The following is an 18,784-nucleotide window of genomic DNA, read 5'->3' on the forward strand; positions in this document are numbered from 1 at the left end:
GTTGAAGTGGTGGTAGGTGACATGAGAGCCTGTAGTGTCAGGCCAATACAAGGCAAGCCCTGATCAGACCACTGGGAATATTGATCTCTTCTCTCTGCCAGGCTGCATGCAAGCCAGTTAATGCTATGGCCTGTATGCCTGCCTCTCTCTACCTGTCCCTTTCCCGCCCCCTCCATCCTTCCCTCCCTCTATCATCAGCCCCCATTCACATATTCATCCTTCTCTGCCCTATTCCCCACCCCTTTTTGCTAGTCGGTGCTTTAAAACAATCTTCGACAGAGTGTCATTTTCGGTCACTGCACACGCAGCGCTGCGTCAGGTGTGTTCATATTGGTTACGGCAGCAGAATCCTACCAACCTGCTGTGAAAGATGTTGATAGTGACTGAAGGTTCTCAAGGATTATATGATAGTCAGTGATTTGTTTGAGGAAGGATGGTGAAGTAATATACTTCATAACAGGTCTGGTTCATGTAAACAAACCACTCAAGTGAAAGTGTGTGGTAGCTTATGTAGTAAGTGTGACAAACTTGGACACTTGACAGTGGTAAAAATAAAATGATTTGTCTGTTTGTGGTAGTATTCACCTCGGATCTGCTTTCAGGAAGGCAGCATCAAGTGCTTTTTTTTTATTTTATTTTTTTTTATTTTTTTATTAACTTAGAGCAGGAAACTTTTCTTTCCATTGTCTGAATGATACTTTAAACTCTGCATGAAGTCTTGTTGTTTTTTCTCAAGGATGGCTGTATTGTGCTGGTGTTGTGTTACAGCAGTATAGTATTTGGAATTAAATCAGCTGTTTGATGTTAAAAGAGAGGTATGCAGTTTGGATATGCATCAAAGTACTGGAATACTTCGTGGTGTGTTACTTCTTCAGTTTGACATCTAGTCATGGATTGTAATTTTAGATCTTGTTGCTGTTGAAACTGATCAGCCAATTATGGGCTGTGCAGGGTAACATGAAAGCTTGTGGGCTAATTTGGGGGGGAGGAGGGTGGGGGGGGGGGGGGCTTGATACAAATAGCAGACCCAGGTATTTCTGTGGACAGTCCAGCACAGGAATGGTGTGTGTGTGTACCAGGAGATGTGACAGTGATGTGTGTGTGTGTTGTCAAAACATGTGAGAACTGTGGCTGTTCAGTTGAGGGGGGGGGGGGGGGGGTTGGTGTGTGCTGTTACTTTGGTTGCTCGTGGTTTGTTGTTGACTAGGTGTAGAGGAAGTGGTTTTTCTTTGTCGTTTTTTGCTGTTGTTGTTTTTCATGCGTCAGTTGGTGGCTGGGGGAGGAGGGCATTGTGTGTGGTGTGGTCTGACCTGTGGCCACAGACAAAAGCCTCATGTGTCACAGCCATGCCGTCTTGAACTGACCAAACACTGGTCTGCAGTTTTAGGCAGGCTTAAAATAAATGTGCATGTATATATGCATACACAGACATGTGCACATGTGCCCTTGCACACGCATATACACTTACACACACACACTGCACGCACACAGCCCGCTCTGAGCATTCTTGCAAAAAACGTTTTTGTGTTTGTGGGACAGGCCAAAGACCAACACTCAGAACATACATGCTCTGTTGTGGAATACATGTGTTTGTGTGTGTGTTTGTGTGAAGCCATTGTTTCTTGTAGAGAAGAGCTATTTCCACGCATTGATAAGTGATACTAGTGAGGTTTGGCCAGATAAAAACAATGTTTTTCCCCCTCTGCAGGATATTATTCAGCTCAAGATTATCACTGTCTGTGTCAACATGACTTTAGTTTAGGTGCTAGGATTGAGGCAGAGAATTGTGCAGAGTGTAATAGACTTGATTGTTGCTGAAGGAATAACATCGCTTTGTCAACAAGAACATGATTTCAACAGTCGGATGAAGATGTGGACAGAGTGTAGATTTGATGGTTGAAGGTTGCTATATAGAGCAGGGATTCATGGATTGTTATCAGGAATGCTTTGTGTCAACAATCCAGTTAGATGGGATGGGATGGCCTGTGGCAAGGCAGCTGATGGGGGAGCAGACAGCGTGTCTGGGGGATCTTTTTGTTAGAATTATTGTATTGTTTTACTCTTTTTCTACAACAGATTTCTCTGATGGAATTCAGGCTGCTGTCCCCAGGGAGAGTACATCACTACAGAAGAGTTCCACTTTTTTTCTTCTTTTTTTTCTTTTTTAATTTCCTTCTGATTGCAAGTTTATTTGTTGACAACCTATCAAAGTGGGGTTTTGTACAGAATTTTGCCAGGGACAACCCTTTGTTTGCAGAACGTTCTGTACATGCACTAAGTGCAAGCTACACACAGGACTGGTTTATTGTCTCATCCAAATGACCAGCATCCAGACCACCACTCAAATTCTTGTGGAGGGGGAGAAAATACTGGCAAGACTTGGATTTGATCCTCTGTGCTTCAATTTTCCTGCTTCCTAGATGGATGTGTTACCACACATCCACTTATCTCCACTCATTGTGTTGTCATGTAGATGGTGAGTGATGAGAACAGTGATTCTTTTCTTACATTTATACATTTTGCATATATGCATACACACACATTAGTGTCATTGGCTGTGTGTGCATATAGATACACACTATCACACACTTACTGCTTGTCTCTCTCTCTCTCTCTCTCTCTCTCTCTCTCTCTCTCTCTCTCTCTCTCTTTCTTCCCATGCCTTCCTTTGTCTCTGTCTCTCCTTGTCCCTCCATCTCTCTCTCCCTCTCTCCATCACTCTCCTGTTCTCTCCATTCCCCCATATAATGCAGAGAAGAGTGTGGGTCCTGAGGGCAAGTGAGCACAGTCATGACGTATGCATAGCTGACTCTGTATTTATTATGGTGACCGTCCATGAAGGACTGGGGTTTTAGTGAAGAAAGGACTGCTGCTCTGGCATGGGATGTTCCATGGAGTGTTACGAATTGATTGAACACATCATTCGTTGTATTAAGTTAATTAATTTAGCAGTAGACTCTGAAGAGCTCTGTAAACTAACATGAGAAAGCACTTCTATCCCACAAGAGGTTAATTTTGTTTTAATGATATGCTTGAGAAACGACCGACAGACGCTAAAGAGCTTTGTAAACCCACACCTGAAAAGCACTATGATCCTCAAGAGGGTGGAATGAAAAAAGAATTTTTTTATGAAATCAGTTGTGTGTCTTGATAATGATTCAGGAAACCAGCCTGCCAGACAGAATTGTACTTCTTTTGTTGCCGCTGCTGTGAAATTGTGTGTGTGTGTGTGTAGTCAAGGCCTGACTGGAGGTAGTAGAGTTGGATGAAAGTAATGATTAAAAACACTGTGACAATTGCGAAAGGACAGCAGAGTGAGACTGGAAAACTCGTCTCCACATCACCAGTCAGTTGACACTGGACAGTGGCTAACAAGATTGTGAAGTGGATACTCAACATCAGTAGACAGTGGCTAACAAGAGATTGTTAAGGTGGGGTCTTTGAGCACCTGTTACTGCATCACCAGTCAGTGGCTGACAGGATTTCTAAAGCCAAGATAGTGCCGGTCAATTCCCAGTCAAGAGAATCTACATTCTTCAGTGACAATGTGACAGGAAGATTGATCTGTACAGACAGACACACTGTGTGTTAGAGATTTAAGAAGGTGACAGTGAGTGGCCTTTTGGTCTGATGTGCCATGGATGACCAGGGTTTTGTGCCCCTGCATCGCGCCCACCCAGACCTCAGCAGCCGTCACAGTTTGCATGTGCCTGTCTGTGACGACTTTGGCCATCGCCACCGCGTGCATTGCCATCGACGACGATCACGTTGCTTGGCAATTCCAGGTGGGTGTAGACCGGTTGAGAATTGTTTCTTTTTTAATTCAAATTTTGCAATATGACAGACATACAGATAATAACTAGAATAAACATGATAGATATATCAGAAAAGAAAAAAAAACAGAATAATTACTGGGTGATATCTAATGTGAATAACAAAAAAGAAACAAGACAAAGAAAAGAAGGGGGAAAAGACTAGATGAAATGCTGGCAAAAGTACTTGGTAAAATTCAAGTTTGATATATATTATTAAACTGTTAAAGTCAGATGCAAATCAGAAAGCCTGATTGACCGTCAGTCTTTGAGTTTGTATGACGTGTTCTTACCTGTTCTTGACCCCAACCTTCAGATCCAAAAAGCTTGTATGAGGCAGTCAAGAGCTCCATAGTCCACAGTCTTCAGCTGGTTTGCTGGTGTCAGTGATGTGGAAAACAAAGGGGGATGGCAATAATGATAGCAGTGAAGGAGAGGAGGGAACAAAAGAAGAAGAAATAATGAAATAGTTCAAAGGCCAACCATGAATGTCACAGGAAACTCGAAGGCATGCAATGACATTTTGTGATGAATGTTTGGGAATTGATTATAGTGTCAGATTCTCAGTGCAAATGCTTTTGAAAAAAAAAAAAACTCATTGAAGTCCGTAAAATTTAGCATAAAAGTGATGTCTAAATTTTTTTTTTTTTTTTTTTTTTTTTTTAAATTAAGGGAGTGAGTAAAGCAGTTTCACTGTTAGCCGCGCGAAATTTGGCCAAACAGAGCAAACCATAGGCCTAGTTTGCATCAGTTTGACATGGTAAGTATATGTAAACACCAAACATGGAGTATAATACAAACTCCTCCTTTCACGAAAAGCATGGTTGCATTGCCTGTTTTTAGGCATGCAGGATTTTTTTTTCTTTCTGAAATGACATTCAGTAAGAATATTCAGAAACAATCCCCCCCCCCCCTCTCTCTCTCTCTCTCTCTCTCTCTCTCTCTCTCTCTCTCTCTCTCTCTCTCTCAGTGTTTGCCACTGAATATTTTTATATTCAAACATGTCTTGTGTTGGTTTCCCAACCACCACCCCTTCCAATCATGCTCCAGCTCACTGTTTCTTCCTTCCTTCCATCCTTCCTTGTTTAACTTGTGAGACAAGTCCTCACATCACTTCTACTGGAGTTGTTCTTCAGTCTTGTTTGTCTTTGGCCTGCTTTAGCCCCCACTTGATGTCTGTCTGTCTCTTTCTTTCTTTCTCTCTTTGTAGCAGTGTTTGCAGCTGAAAATTTTCTTTCTCAAAAAGTGTTGGTTTTCAAACCTTTACACCCTAACTCCCCACCACTTCCCGTACCCCTTGTGTTATTTCCTGTCTTCTTTCCCTCCTTTCTTCCCTCCGTCCTTTTTAACTGTGTGAGGAAAGCCCTCACATCACAGCTGGAATTGTGTTTGTCTTCAGTCTGCTTTCTCCTCCACTTGACATTTGTCTTTCCCCCTGTCACATGGACCAGACATTTCCAGTTAAGATGGGATTGGGAGTCCCAGGGCTTCCCTCTGTTTAGGGATGAAGCCAAGCAGGCCCCATGGGTCTGGGTTAGGAGGAGGTTGCTGAAATGGGGCTCAGGCTTTGGCTCTCGCAGCTTGAGCACACAAGTAATGGTGGCCAGGACGAGGAGACAACAGTAGAACTCAGCTTTGTGATTTAGCATTGGGTTATGTGTGTAATCAATGATCGGGTTATCATATGATAAGTTGTAGCTGACTTTGAAAAGATTTGGTCTGTTAAACCTTTGATTACTGCTTGACAGTGAAAGACTATTACCTAAGAAGACCGAGCTTGCAAGTCAGGATGTCAGTCACCATTCTCTCTTCTTTTTTTTCGTTTTTTTTTTTCCTCTCTTTTTTAAAATTTTTTATTTCTATATACTTCTTCCTGTTGGGATTGCATTACTTTTTGTTTTTCAACAAAATGAAAAATGAATTCACGAAAACCTCCCACAGAGACCCTCTTACCCAGCTTAACCTCAACACTCTGTCAAGCCAGTTTTTTTAGTCACAATGATCATCATTCATGACAGTCATTCTTTATCACACCAGTTTTCATTTGTGTGGTTTCATCCATCCAGATTTTATATGATGAGAGCTGAATACAATGACCACACATATGCAGCTCCTTAAACATGTCCTTACATAAATGGATTTCTTTTGAGTGGTGACCCTGATGGTGCTTGTGGCTTCATTTTCAATCTGTATGCTTCTGGTGAATGCGTCTACACGCTTGTTTGAGTATGCATGTGGATGTGCTTGCACACACACACACACACACACACACACACACACACATGCATTCACACACACACACACACACACACACACACACACACACACACACACACACACCAGGAATCTCCCTTTCACAGAAGATGGCACACATCTTACAACTGATTCAACCCATTACAAAGTGTTTCATAACTTGGTACCCAGCATTCCTTCTCTCTCTCTCTCTCTCTCTCTCTCTCTTGCCTTCCCCCATGCCCCTAGGCACCTTCCCTCCTTACCTCCTTTTACATTTCCTGTCCTCTGTCTTTCTCACCTCTGTGCAGGTGTGCCACACAAAACCAAAATTATGCTGTTTCTTCATACATTTGTTTGGCGGTCTAGAGACACAGTATAGATAATGTAATATTGGAAAGCTGGGGTTTGGACACTTAACATCTGTGATAAGTTACTTCTTGCTGAACCCAAATTTGGGAGGATGGCAGACAAATGGGTGAAAATTTTAAAAGAAATGAGGCACTGTGGCAGAATCTGTCACTGTATTCCTGATCCAGTGTTCACCAGTGATCAGGGTTCAAGCCCGCATGTCGACTTGGTGTTGTGTCCACTGGGGAAAGACACTTTGCTCCAATTAACCCAGGTGTGAATGGGCACTTGACTTGTGTTGGGAAATATTATAATGGCAGAAGGAGAGGATTAGGTATTACCTACTAATGCTGAGCCCTTGACTGAGTGGAGTCATATGCTCTAGGTGATGTTTCTGGGGCAGCATTGGTTGTGGCTTGAGAGCCCTGTTGAAGAACATCAGTCTCTCCCACACTGTCCGCAGGTGAAGTCTTGATGTTGGGGTGTCAGACTGTGGGCTTCCTTCTTTGCCGTTTCAAAACTGAGTATTGGGCCATTGTCTCTTCAAGCTTGAACAGGCCTTTCTGCACTGTCTGCCTCCATAATGATCGTTCAGAGGCTACAGCTTTCCATATGTCTGGGTTCATGCTTCAGTATTCAATATTCTTTAGCATACATCTTTGTAGTCTAGTTGGGGTCTGCCTTCGGGGTACTTTCCCTGAGCCATCTGTCCATTCAGGGGGTCCCTGGGTAGTTGCTGTCATCCATTCACATGGCTCGTCCAAGCTAGCACATGCATTTTTGTTTCAGAAGGTGATCATGCTAGGAAACCCAGCTCTTCAAGGGCAGTGTATGGTGTATGTATGGTCAGTTATTTCATGCTGAAGTCCATGTTGGGTGGATGGCAGCAGTCGGATCAATGAAAAGTGATAGAAGTGAGTGAGTGTCCCCTGGTGTGAAGACTGTAATAAAGGTGATTTCCAGTGGATTCTGATGTCCGGGTCCTGCCTGTTGATTGATTCATTCAAGGTTCTCTCTTGGGAACTGAGGATGATAATGCATTGTGCCATTATCAGCTGAATCATCAATGAATACTCATATGGCTTGTGAGCCCAGTAAAAGTCCAAAGTTCACATGCAGTTGCAGGTGGGATATGGAACGCCAGCACACAGGGCAGTTTAGATGCAGCTCTGTGTTGTAGATCTTGGGCAGTTGCAAGTTACTGACAACAGTCTCCCCTAAATGTCTGTCGATTAATAGTCATGAAACTAAGGGCTTGAGGCATGGAAGATATTGGCTAGCTGATGGCTTGAGGCATGGAAGATATTGGCTAGCTGATGGATCAGAAACATGGCAGGGGAGTGCATTGATGGACAGGTGATGAAGGGGGACTGAAGTAAAGTGTGGGATGGGATGATGCATACAGCTCGTGTAACCTCTGGAGCATTAAAATGATGGCTTGGTGGAGTAGATAGGTATCTGTCAGTCTTATAAGACTGAGGAGTGGTAGGTTGAGTATGGGATGATCAAAGTGAATGTATCGATATGACTTTGGTGTGGCCTCTTTTTATTTCATCGTCATCAGTCTCATAACCCCGAGTGGGGTTGTGGAAGCACCACTGATGACTGACAATAACCTGCCATCTGTCTTGGTTGTGGGCTGCTCTCTGCAACTCAGTGAAAGACAGGCCTGTCCACTCCCAGATGTATCTTCCCACCTCTTCTTCTGTTTGCCTCTTTGTCTTCCTCCTAGTACTGTGCCTTGCAGGATGGTTTTTGCCAGTCCTGATAATCTCATCACATGTCCATAACATCATTTTTGGATCTTTGGATCATAAATGTTTGAAAAATTATCGACCTGTCTCTAATCTGTCATTTTTATCAAAACTGCTAGAAAAGATCATATTGTCTCAGCTCTTAGCTCATCTGGAACAAAATGGTTTACTTAATTCCCACCAGTCAGCTTATAGACGTGTTCATAGTTGCGAAACGGCCCTCCTTTGAATAGAGAATGATTTGCTTTCGGGATTTGATGAGGATAAGATAACAGTTCTTGCTCTCTTAGATTTGTCAGCAGCTTTTGACAGTATCGACCACTCTGTCCTCTTGAACAGACTTAAAACTTTCCTTTGGTATTTGTGACACTGCACTAGCATGGATCATGTCTTACCTGTCAGATCGTACACAGAAAGTGTGTGTAAATGGTAGATACTCTAGAGTATCTGCCTTAAAATATGGTGTCCCACAGGGGTCTGTCCTAGGTCCTGTTCTTTCTGTGCTGTATGCGGCTCCTTTGTCGGATGTCATCAGTCATGCGATGTCGCATGAGAGCTTCTGCTGATGACACACAACTTTATCAGTCGGCTTCCATAACTGAATTTGATGCACTGGTGACTCAAACACAGGAGTGCATTGCTGGCCTAAAGGACTGGATGACTCTCAACAAGCTGCAACTAAATGATGATAAGACTGAATTTATGATAACCTGTCCAAAGAAGTTTCGTCAACATCCTTCCTTTCCTGACTCTGTTCTGATCAATAGCACACCTGTTTCACTTTCTCCTTCTGTTCACAGTCTTGGTGTAATCTTAGACCAGTCTCTTTCCTTCCAACAGCACATTTCGAATATCTGTAAAGTTGCCTATTTGGAACTGCATAGAATCAGCTCTATCCGCCACTTTCTCTCAACCGATGCAACCAAGACACTTGTATGCTCTCTGGTTCTCTCAAGATTGGATTACTGCAACTCTCTTTTGGCCGGCCTTCCCAAATATCTGTTAGACAGACTCCAACGAATTCAGAATAACGCTGCCAGACTCATTTGCAGAGCTTCTAAATTTGACCATGTTTCTCCTCTCCTTCAGTCGCTCCACTGGTTGCCTGTTTCTGATCGAATTGACTATAAGCTATCCACTCTGACCTTTTCTGCAGTCAACGGATCTGGCCCCAAGTATCTTTCTGAACTCCTCCATATCTATACCCCGTCTCGCCAGCTCCGTTCTTCCTCTGATACTCGACTTCTCAGGATACCTCACGTCAAAAGTAAGACCTATTGACACAGATCGTTTTCTTTTCAATCCCCAAAGACATGGAACAAGCTCCCTGATAACCTCCTTCATTCTGATTCCCTCGCATCTTTTAAATCTCGTCTCAGAACTCACCTTTTCCCTCAGCAATAAGTTCAATTGTGGCAGGTCCACTTCCTTTGCGTTAGCTGTGCTTGACTAGGTGTGTATACATGTGTATGTGTGCATAACTACATGCCTGTATATGAATGTGTTTTGTGTGTGCGTGTGTTTATGTAAGTTTGTGCCTGCCTATGTGTGTGTATATGTTACAGTAGCTGTTAGATACACATGTATGTTAAAATGTATGTATGCAGTGTGTGTGTGTGTGTGTGTAGTCACGTTTTGGTGTGTGTATATAACATAGATGTAATGTTTTATGTTAACAAAAGCGTTTTTGTAAAGCACCTAGAGCAGATTTCTGGATAGTGTGCTATATAAGTATCCTTTTTTTTTCTTTTCTTTTCTTCACAATGCTAAGCCCAGAGGCTGTAGTTATTCTGTTTCTGACCTATTTTGTGATGTGATGTCTCTGTATGAGATGTTCAGGATCTTTCTCGAGGGGTTCAATGCATCTCTGGAGGTCATCAGTTCAGGTATAAATTTGTTTATTTATTATTCATAAGCACATACAGAATTATAGCTCATAGATGAAAGAGAGGGTTGGATGGTCTTTGAAAACCCAAACCTTTCAAAACAGAACTTGATACGTGACAGTTTAATGTACAATGCAGGCTTGTTAATCTGGATACTGTGAGTATTAATTATGACGGACATTGCTATACTTGTGTGTGTGTGTGCTTGTTTGCATGTGTGAGAGAGTTTGTGTGTGTGTGCTTGTTTGCATACTGTGAGAGAGTTTGTGTGTATGTGTACTTGTTTGTATGTGTGAGGGAGGGAGAGAGAACCAGTAAAGAAAAACTGACATGTATGGAGGGACATGAGGCAGAAAGAGCCTCACTGGATACCAGCTGTCTCATTATGGAGAATGAGTGCCCCACTCTGGCACCAGGGAGATTGTGATATTTTACGGGGTCTTCCACACTTGGCTTTTTCTTGTCTTCATCATCTGTAGTAGTGGAACCAGTTCACTGTACCACTGTCCTCCTTCCTTCCCTTTCCTTCTTACCCTCTTTCCCCAGTCTGGTACCTAGAGGATTATAATAACTGATCCATCTTCCCACGTGTTTTTTTTAATCCAGCCTTTCCTTCATCATCATCATCACTGTTTGTGATGGTACTAGTTTTCAGTACCCTCCCCTCCCTGCTTTCTGCTCCCCTTTCCCTCCTGCCCCAGTCTGGCACCAGGAGGATTTACCCAATTATACTTAAATACCCGATCCATCATCTTCCCATGATTCTTCTGGTTCTACCCTTTGCCTTCATCATCCTCATTGCCTGCCTTCATCATTGTTAGTGATGGTACCAGTGCACTGCATCCCCTCCCCCCACCCCCACCCCTCCACTCCAATTTCTGTTCCTCCTCTTACTCCCACTGCCCCAGTCTGACACCAGAAAGGTGAGGCATGAGGATAGACACCCCCTTGCCAGGTTGGTCACAGGGACACTGGTGATCAATGATTTCCATCCCTCCCTGCTGTGGCTGAAAGTCTGATGCCCTGATCAATGAGATGGATGGGTTTCTGCAGCCTGGGAAGGCAACTGGGTGCAGGGGGGGAATATTGTCTTAGCTGGGGTGCCCCCCCCCCCCCCCATTCCCTCCCCCCTCCCCTCCTTTTGTGTGTCTCCAGAACCTGTTCTTTATTACCATATCTGACTCTGTCTGTGTGTGTGTGTGTTTCTCTCTCTGGCTCTCACACTCCACTGTCTCAGTCACTGTTCTTTTCCCTATCTGTTATGTCATTACCTTTGTCAGCTTGTGATTACTATCAGATAATTTATCTGGGTGGCATCATGCCAGCAGTCTTTACTTAGGAAGGAAGCAGGCACCAGACATATAATGTCTACCTGGCTGGAAGAAATGAGTGTTTGTTTGTCTGATTTCCATTCCTGTCTTCTGGCTCTTCTGGTGTGCCGGTTATTTCCATTTTCCTTGAGCTTTGTTTACATATATATGTATATGTATGTGTGTTCATCTTTGAACACTTCCTCTATCATATTGTATTGTATTACTGTTTGTTACAGTAGATTTGACTTTGTGGAATTAGGGCTGCTCTCCCCAGTGAGAGTGTAGTGCCACTTTTTTTCTTTATTTCATGAACAAACTTCAGTGGATCACTGGATGAGATTTGTATGATGGACCCCGTGGCAGATGTTTAATTAAAATTACATCTTTCGATGATGAATTATAAACTGCTTGTAGATCTTCTTGTTGGTGAGTGTTTTTCTTATCCAAGCCAGTGCATTAGCAACCTTTTTAGCATTTGAATGGTTAATTGTACCCATCTCCCAGTTGGAGAAGTAAATATGCTAAACATGCTTGTTTGCTTGAGTGATCTGATTGTGCTTGTGATGCAGAGTGAAATACTGTCTGTCTGAACATAAATCTGTGTGTCAAGTTATGTATGGATGTGTTATTTGGAACAGTGACTGTGACACTGAATGGGAGAGGAGGGGTAGGAGTAGGGGATTAAATCTGTGGGAAAGAGGTGTGGAGAGGCAGGCAAGCAGGCAGACATCTCTTTGGCCTTTTTGACTGTACGGGCCTCACTTTGGTTGCTGTTGATGTGTATACCTTTATGTGTGTGTCTGTGGGTGCATGTGCGCATGTGTGCGTGTGTGTGTGTGCATGCGCACATATATGTATGTGCGTGAGGCTGCAGGTGGGCAGCATTACATGGAGTGGTTGGTGCCAGCAGCAACAAAGCCATGGATGATCTTTATCCGGCAGCCTGACTGCTTCTCTTTCACTGCCACAAACACAGGGCTCTGCTAACATCTTGCACCTTGCCCCTTTTGCTTTCATGTGAACAGTCACGCTGGCTCAGAAATACACATGAATGCATGTGTACCGACACATGCACCCACACACAAGCACCTCACACACACACACGCGCACGCACGCACGCACGCACGCACGCACGCGCGCGTGCGCGCATGCACGCATGCACGCATGCAAACCACATAAACACCACACACACACACACACTCCTTCCCTCCCTCCATTCCTCCCTTTCTAGTTCCCTCAAAGACCCTGCTCTTTGCCCCCCTCCTGGACAGGAGTGTGTGTGAACTGCAGTCAAGCCACCTTCTGCCTGAAAAGGATGGGGCCACTTTCATGTAATATGCTCTGGGTTTTGTGTTACCTCTTCAGCATGCCATTTTCCCATATCAGTGCCAACTGGGGTGAAGAGGTGGGTGGGGTGGGGGTTAGAATTGTCGTTAAGGAGTCTGTGAACTTCTTTTAAACCATGTATCATTAACATTATTTGTACTAGTGAGGATGCAGAACTTTTACAGTATTGATATGGAGGGGGTTGGGGGTGTGTGTTGCTGTGGTTGAAGAGCTTCAGACCTGTTCCCTTTTTAGTCTCTCTTTCTCTGTAGGGTATTTACATTGTGTGTGTATGTTTTTCACAAATATTGTTTAGAATGGAAACTAGTGGTCAGTGTAAAGAAAACTAAAGTGATGATATTTAATTCTACAAAGAAGCTAAAGCCTGTTTTTTAAGTTTGGTGATGCATGTTTGGATGTTGTTGATTCTTTTAAATATCTTGGCATTGAATTTAGTAGAAATGGAACTTTTTACAAAGCTAAAAAAATTATTTATGAACAGAGCCAAAAAGCTATGTTTTCGTTACTTCAGTCAGCCAGAAATCAAGATTTACCTTTACATATCATTCTGGACATGTACCAGTCTATGATTGTTCCTATTTTATTGTATGGTGCAGAAATATAGGGTGAAGAAAATGTAGATATACTTGAAAAATTGGCATTGAAATTTTTGAAACGCTTGTTCAAACTGAACAGAAATACTATGACCCAAATTGTTTATGGAGAAACTGGTATTTATCCAATTAGTGTGTTAGTGAAAATGAGATTAGTTCGATTTTGGACCAGCTTAGTGATATCAAACACAGAAAAATATTCTGGGAAAATATATTTGATATTACTTGACTTATATCGAAATGGTATTTATTCTTCAAAATGGATGAGTTGTATCAGACAAATTTTAATAGAAGCCGGGTATGACTGTGTTTGGGATGCTCAATTCTTCTAATCTTGGAGAGGGAATCTTTCTGCAAGAATGTCAACATTGCTTTGAGAGAGAGTTTTCAAAATCTATGGAGACATGCTCTAGAGGCGAGTAGTAAATGTTTGTTTTATCGAAATTTCAAAAGTGGATTTGGTAGAGAAAAATAGATGTCAAATGCCTGATGATTATGTTATCAGCTTCTTCAGATTTCGAAGTAGTAATCATAAGCTGGAAATAGAAACAGGGAGACACAAAGGCATACCACAAGAGTTACGGCTTTGTAAGGTTTGTAACATGTCTGTGATTTGTGATGAGTTTCATTTTATAATGGAATGTCCCAATTATGATCAGTTACGAAACAGATATGTTCCTAAAAAATATTTGTCTCCAAAATCGGGTTTTAATTTTTGTAATATGCTCAAAGGAGGCAAAAAAGTCATTTTAGCTGTAAGTAAGATGATTAGATTTGCAAATGTTGCCTAGTTATACTTTTGGAGTTAAAAGACATATGTGTTTTCTCAACTTTTATGTGACGTTGTTGTGTATTTGGAAATGTTTGTTCTGGGCACGAAAAGATGATTTTGCAGTAATCCTCCGTGAAAGGATAATTAAAACTTGAAACTTGTGCAGTTTTGGCCAGCTTGTGTGTGAAACGGATGGGCAGCTTTTTTTTTTTGTTTGTTTTTAGTTGCTCTCTCTTTCTTTCTCTGTAGGGTTTAGCAGTGTGTGTGTGTATGTGTGTGTGCATGCATGCGCATGTATGTGTGCGTGCATGTGCGCGCGTGCGCACGCGTGTGTGTGTGTGTGTGTGTGTGTGAACTGCAGTTTGGGCCAGCTTCTGTGTGAAAAGGTTGGGCAGCTTTTTTTGTTGTTTTTATGCTCTCATTTGGTTACCTCTTTGATGTAGCCATTTTCCATGTCAGTCATGAAAGGAGGAAAGTATGTCTGACTTGTCATGAAGGACAGGAACATTTTCTTTTTGCTGTATTGATGACGTTATGCGATTCTGGTCACCAGCGAAGATGCCATTACAATATTGATCTGATTGTGGGGGGAGGGGGGGGGGGGATGTGTTTTGTGGCCAGGTTGCTTCCTTGATTCCCCTGTCTTTCCTCTTCAGTCAGTCTTTCTCTTTGTCCTTTCATTCTTTCACCTCTCTTTCCAATCTACCTTTCTCTGAGTCTTTTTGACAAATTGTACAATGTTTGTGGCAAGATTGAAGTAGAAATGCCTTTTTGTTTGATAGCTTCAAGGATAATGGTGGCTGTGTGTGTGTGTATTTGTATTTCTTTTTATCACAACAGATTTCTCTGTGTGAAATTCGGGTTGCTCTCCCCAGGGAGAGCGCGTCGCCACACTACAGCGCCACCCATTTTTTGTATTTTTTTCTTGCGTGCAGTTTTGTTTGTTTTTCCTATCAAAGTGGATTTTTCTACAGAATTTTGCCATGAACAACCCTTTTGTTGCCGTGGGTTCTTTAACATGCGCTAAGAGCATGCTGTACACGGGACCTCGGTTTATCGTCTCATCCGAATGACTAGCATTCAGCCCACCACTCAAGGTCTAGTGGAGGGGGAGAAAATATTGGCGGCTGAGCCATGATTCGAACCAGCGCACTCAGATTCTCTCGCTTCCAAGGCGGATGCGTTACCTCTAGGCCATCACTCCACTGTGTGTGTGTGTGTGTGTGTGTGTGTGTATGCGCATGCCTGCACACGTGGGTGCATTGACCCATTTGATTGTATGTGCGTGCGTATTTGTGTGTAGTGTGATTTTTTTGGGCATGTACATTGCAAATTTACCTCCTTGCTTTAGAACCAAGGGATATGTTTCTTGCTTCTCGCCTCTGTTTTTGTTTTTTCTCGCCTCTGTTTTTGTTTTGTTTCGGTTTTTATTTTGATAAGTCTCTCTCTTTTTTTTTTTTCTGTTTTGTATACTGTGTCATTTGGATAGATTGTTAAGTCATATTTCGTTTTGTCATATGAGTTCAGCACAAATTTTTTTGGTTTTTTTTTTCTTTCTATTTTTGTTGCTCTTTACCCCATCAGAGATGACAACCCTTCACAGCAGTGGAGGGGTTAACCTTTAAGAACTGGCAGATATTCAGCCCTGAAATGGCCCCTTTGTGGACACTGAACTATGAGCAATGTGATTTGATTTTGATTTGATTTGTGTGTGTGCAGGAGGCAGCCCTCATGAGAGTCCTCGGAACCTGTCCCCCAACCAGCACGTCAGCTTTGCCTTCCAGGCCATTAGAAAGTTAGTCCACTTTACTCTTCTACCCTTCTCTCTCTCTTCATCTCTCTGTCTCTCTCTCTCTCAGTGTGCCAATCGATAAATTGCTCTGTTGTGTTTTCGTGTATCTGCATTTTTGTGTGTATGTATACTGAAGTTTTCACAGCTCTATGGAGTCTATGACATGGGCATATATGGCCCAGTGCATTAAAAATCATGAGTCTCTCTCTCTCTCTCTCTCTGAATGTGTGTGTAAGAGAAAGGAAGAACTGATGATTTTCTGTGTGTTTGTCTCCCACTGTCATCACTCATCATTTTTCCAGCACTACAGTTGACCTTGTTTTTCTCTCTGCGGGCGTGTGTGTGTTTTCAGTATTATTTACTGTATTTTTATAAATGTAACATTCATAGTAGTGTGTGTCACAGTGTGTATCACGGTATGTGTATGAGACACTATGGCTGTATCAATGGTATAAAGTGCAGTGTATGTGTACCACCACCCACCATACATGTCTAGTGTCTTGCATGTCTTGGATTCATTTTTTGCATGTTTGCAGTTTTGCCTTTGTGTGTGTGTGTGTGTGTGTGACCTGTGGATTCTGTACTGGTTTCTTTTTGTGTGCGTTTTAAGTGTGGGATTGTTTTGTGACCTGTAATTTTGGCATAAGCTTTGTGTTATTGTCCTGATTTTTCTGTTGTTGAAACAATCAGTTGTCTTTTTTTGTCTTTTTTAAATAGCTTTTTTTCAAAATTCATTTCCTTTTATTTAAGGGATTTTTTTTTCTTCAGTGCTGAGTGGAAACTTGGTTAGTGTTTTGATGGAGGTTGGACTTGGAACGTGTTCATGTGTGTGTGTGCGTGTGTGGTTGCATGCATACCCATGCATTGCTCGTTTCTTTTTCTTCTTTTTTTTGTATGGTTATAAAAATGAAGAAAATAGATGAATAAAATTGTGTCTGTGCTTAAAGTATAGAAAAAGAGAATATGAATGTAGACAGTAAAGTTTTGTGATTAATCGATTGATTAATGTAGGATGGTGGAGACATACATAGTTAGGCACAAGTCTCCAGCAAACACTTTCCTTGAGGTTCCTTCCCAAATATTTGACATGAAAAGGATTGTCTGAAGGGTGAAAATATACACAGTGCCTTGACAGCATTATGATTTGATATATATTGTACATGACCCCAGTGATCCTCAAAAAACTGCTCAGGTGTCAGCTAATGGCATAGCAAAATATCAAGATACACAAGCAGAGCATAGACATCACACTTGCTCACACACACACACACACACACACACACACACAAGAAGACACCCACTTCTTTTTGTGTATGCTTACAGCGACAAACACAGGTGTGTGCACATTTGCATGCACATGTCACTCACTCAAGCACTGTTGTTGTTTTTAAATCAGTGTTATAATTGAATTGATATTTACAGGTTGTTTATTGCACTGTTTTTCTGTAAATAATTCCCCTTTATTTATATAAATACCTGCTCCTCTCCCTTCCTACCCCCTCCCATCACTCCACACACACACACACACACACACGCACACACACACACTACACATCTCATATCAGTCAAGATGAAATGACATGGAAGAAAGAAGACAGAGACACCTTTGGATGGTCAGAGGTGGGATGTGAGCCGGATTAGCAAGGTCTGCAGTATTCAGCAGTTTCACATCTTTTTGTGTTTTTCTCGCTGGGCAACACAAGGATTTCAAGGTGTTTTTGAAACAGCTGCATTGGTTGATGATGCTGACCTGTGAGAGCCTGACAACATGCCTGAGCTGTGCAGACTGGATGGCTGGTCTCTTAGTGGTGTGGTCTTCTTTGTTTTTATATATATTGACAACAAGTGTCGGCAGTGGATTCTACATCTGTTCTGCTGAACAGTTATATGTGGCACCCTTGTTACTTTTAACAAACAAGTGTTGTCATCTTTTTTTGTTGTTCTTTTCTTTTTACCTGACCATTCATGTTAAAAGATCAAGGATGTTCAGGTCATATATGATAGTTTTTATTATTTTTTATGGTTGTGGGTGGCAGGGGAGAGGGTGAGGAGGTCATAGGTAAATGACTTGATTCACAATATATATATATATATATATATATATATATATATATATATGTGTGTGTGTGTTGTGTGTGTGTGTGTGTGTGTGTGCATCCATGATATGACATATAGATTATGATGTAATGCAATGTAATGTAATACAATATAATATGATATAATGGAAAGGATACCAAACAGGAAAATTCATCTGTGGACTATTGATGTGCTTTCTTTGCATTGTTCCATCAAGCCACAATGGAACCACACAGAGGTGAAGAAGATACAGGGATTTGCTCCAGCAGCAGGAGGTCTCATAAACCCTGCACACAGCTGCTCCCTTCAGAAATCCCTGGCCTCTTGGAACCTGTATTGATTTGCTTTCAACATTCTCCTGCCACTGGGAAATTTGTCACCGTATGGGGTGCCATTGAAGCAGTTTGCTTGCTTGCAAAGAGGGGCAAAAAATTTCTAACTGAAGCTGAAGCTCCAGTTGAAAGCGAAAGTCAATATCCCCCCCTCCCCCTCCCCGCCACCCTCATTCCACAGACCTCTACCCTCTCCAGCCCCTAAGGTGGGGAAGAGGAGGGAGATAGAGACAGAGAGCTGTGGAAGAAGAGAGATTTTGCAAGTGACAAGTTTTTTTTGCCTGTAACAAGATTTTGCAAGTTGACAAGAAAGAGGCTGTTGAGAATTAGAGAAGGCAGGGAGGGGAAGAACTTTCCAGGAAGAAGAGAGATTTTGCAAGTGACAGATTTTTGCATGTGGCAAGATTTTGCAAGTGGGGGGTGCTTCTAGAAAGAGGGGGCTTGGGGGCATGGAAGGGGAGGACTTTGAGAAGGAATCATCTGTAAATTACAGGGCTAATCATGTGTAAATAGCAGACAAGAGT

At 42.3% G+C, this 18,784-nt stretch overlaps 1 protein-coding gene across 1 annotated transcript in view; it reads left to right on the forward strand.

Moving 5' to 3' along the window:
- LOC143279960 (microtubule-associated serine/threonine-protein kinase 3-like) overlaps window positions 1-18,784 on the forward strand; it is a 182,728-nt gene that overhangs the window by 85,734 nt on the left and 78,210 nt on the right. Inside the window, 1 exon segment of the mRNA XM_076584340.1 lies at window positions 15,780-15,855. Within this exon segment, the coding sequence (XP_076440455.1) occupies window positions 15,780-15,855 (76 nt within the window).

This window comes from Babylonia areolata, chromosome 3 (genome assembly GCF_041734735.1).
Source record: "Babylonia areolata isolate BAREFJ2019XMU chromosome 3, ASM4173473v1, whole genome shotgun sequence".
NCBI lineage: Eukaryota > Metazoa > Mollusca > Gastropoda > Neogastropoda > Buccinidae > Babylonia > Babylonia areolata.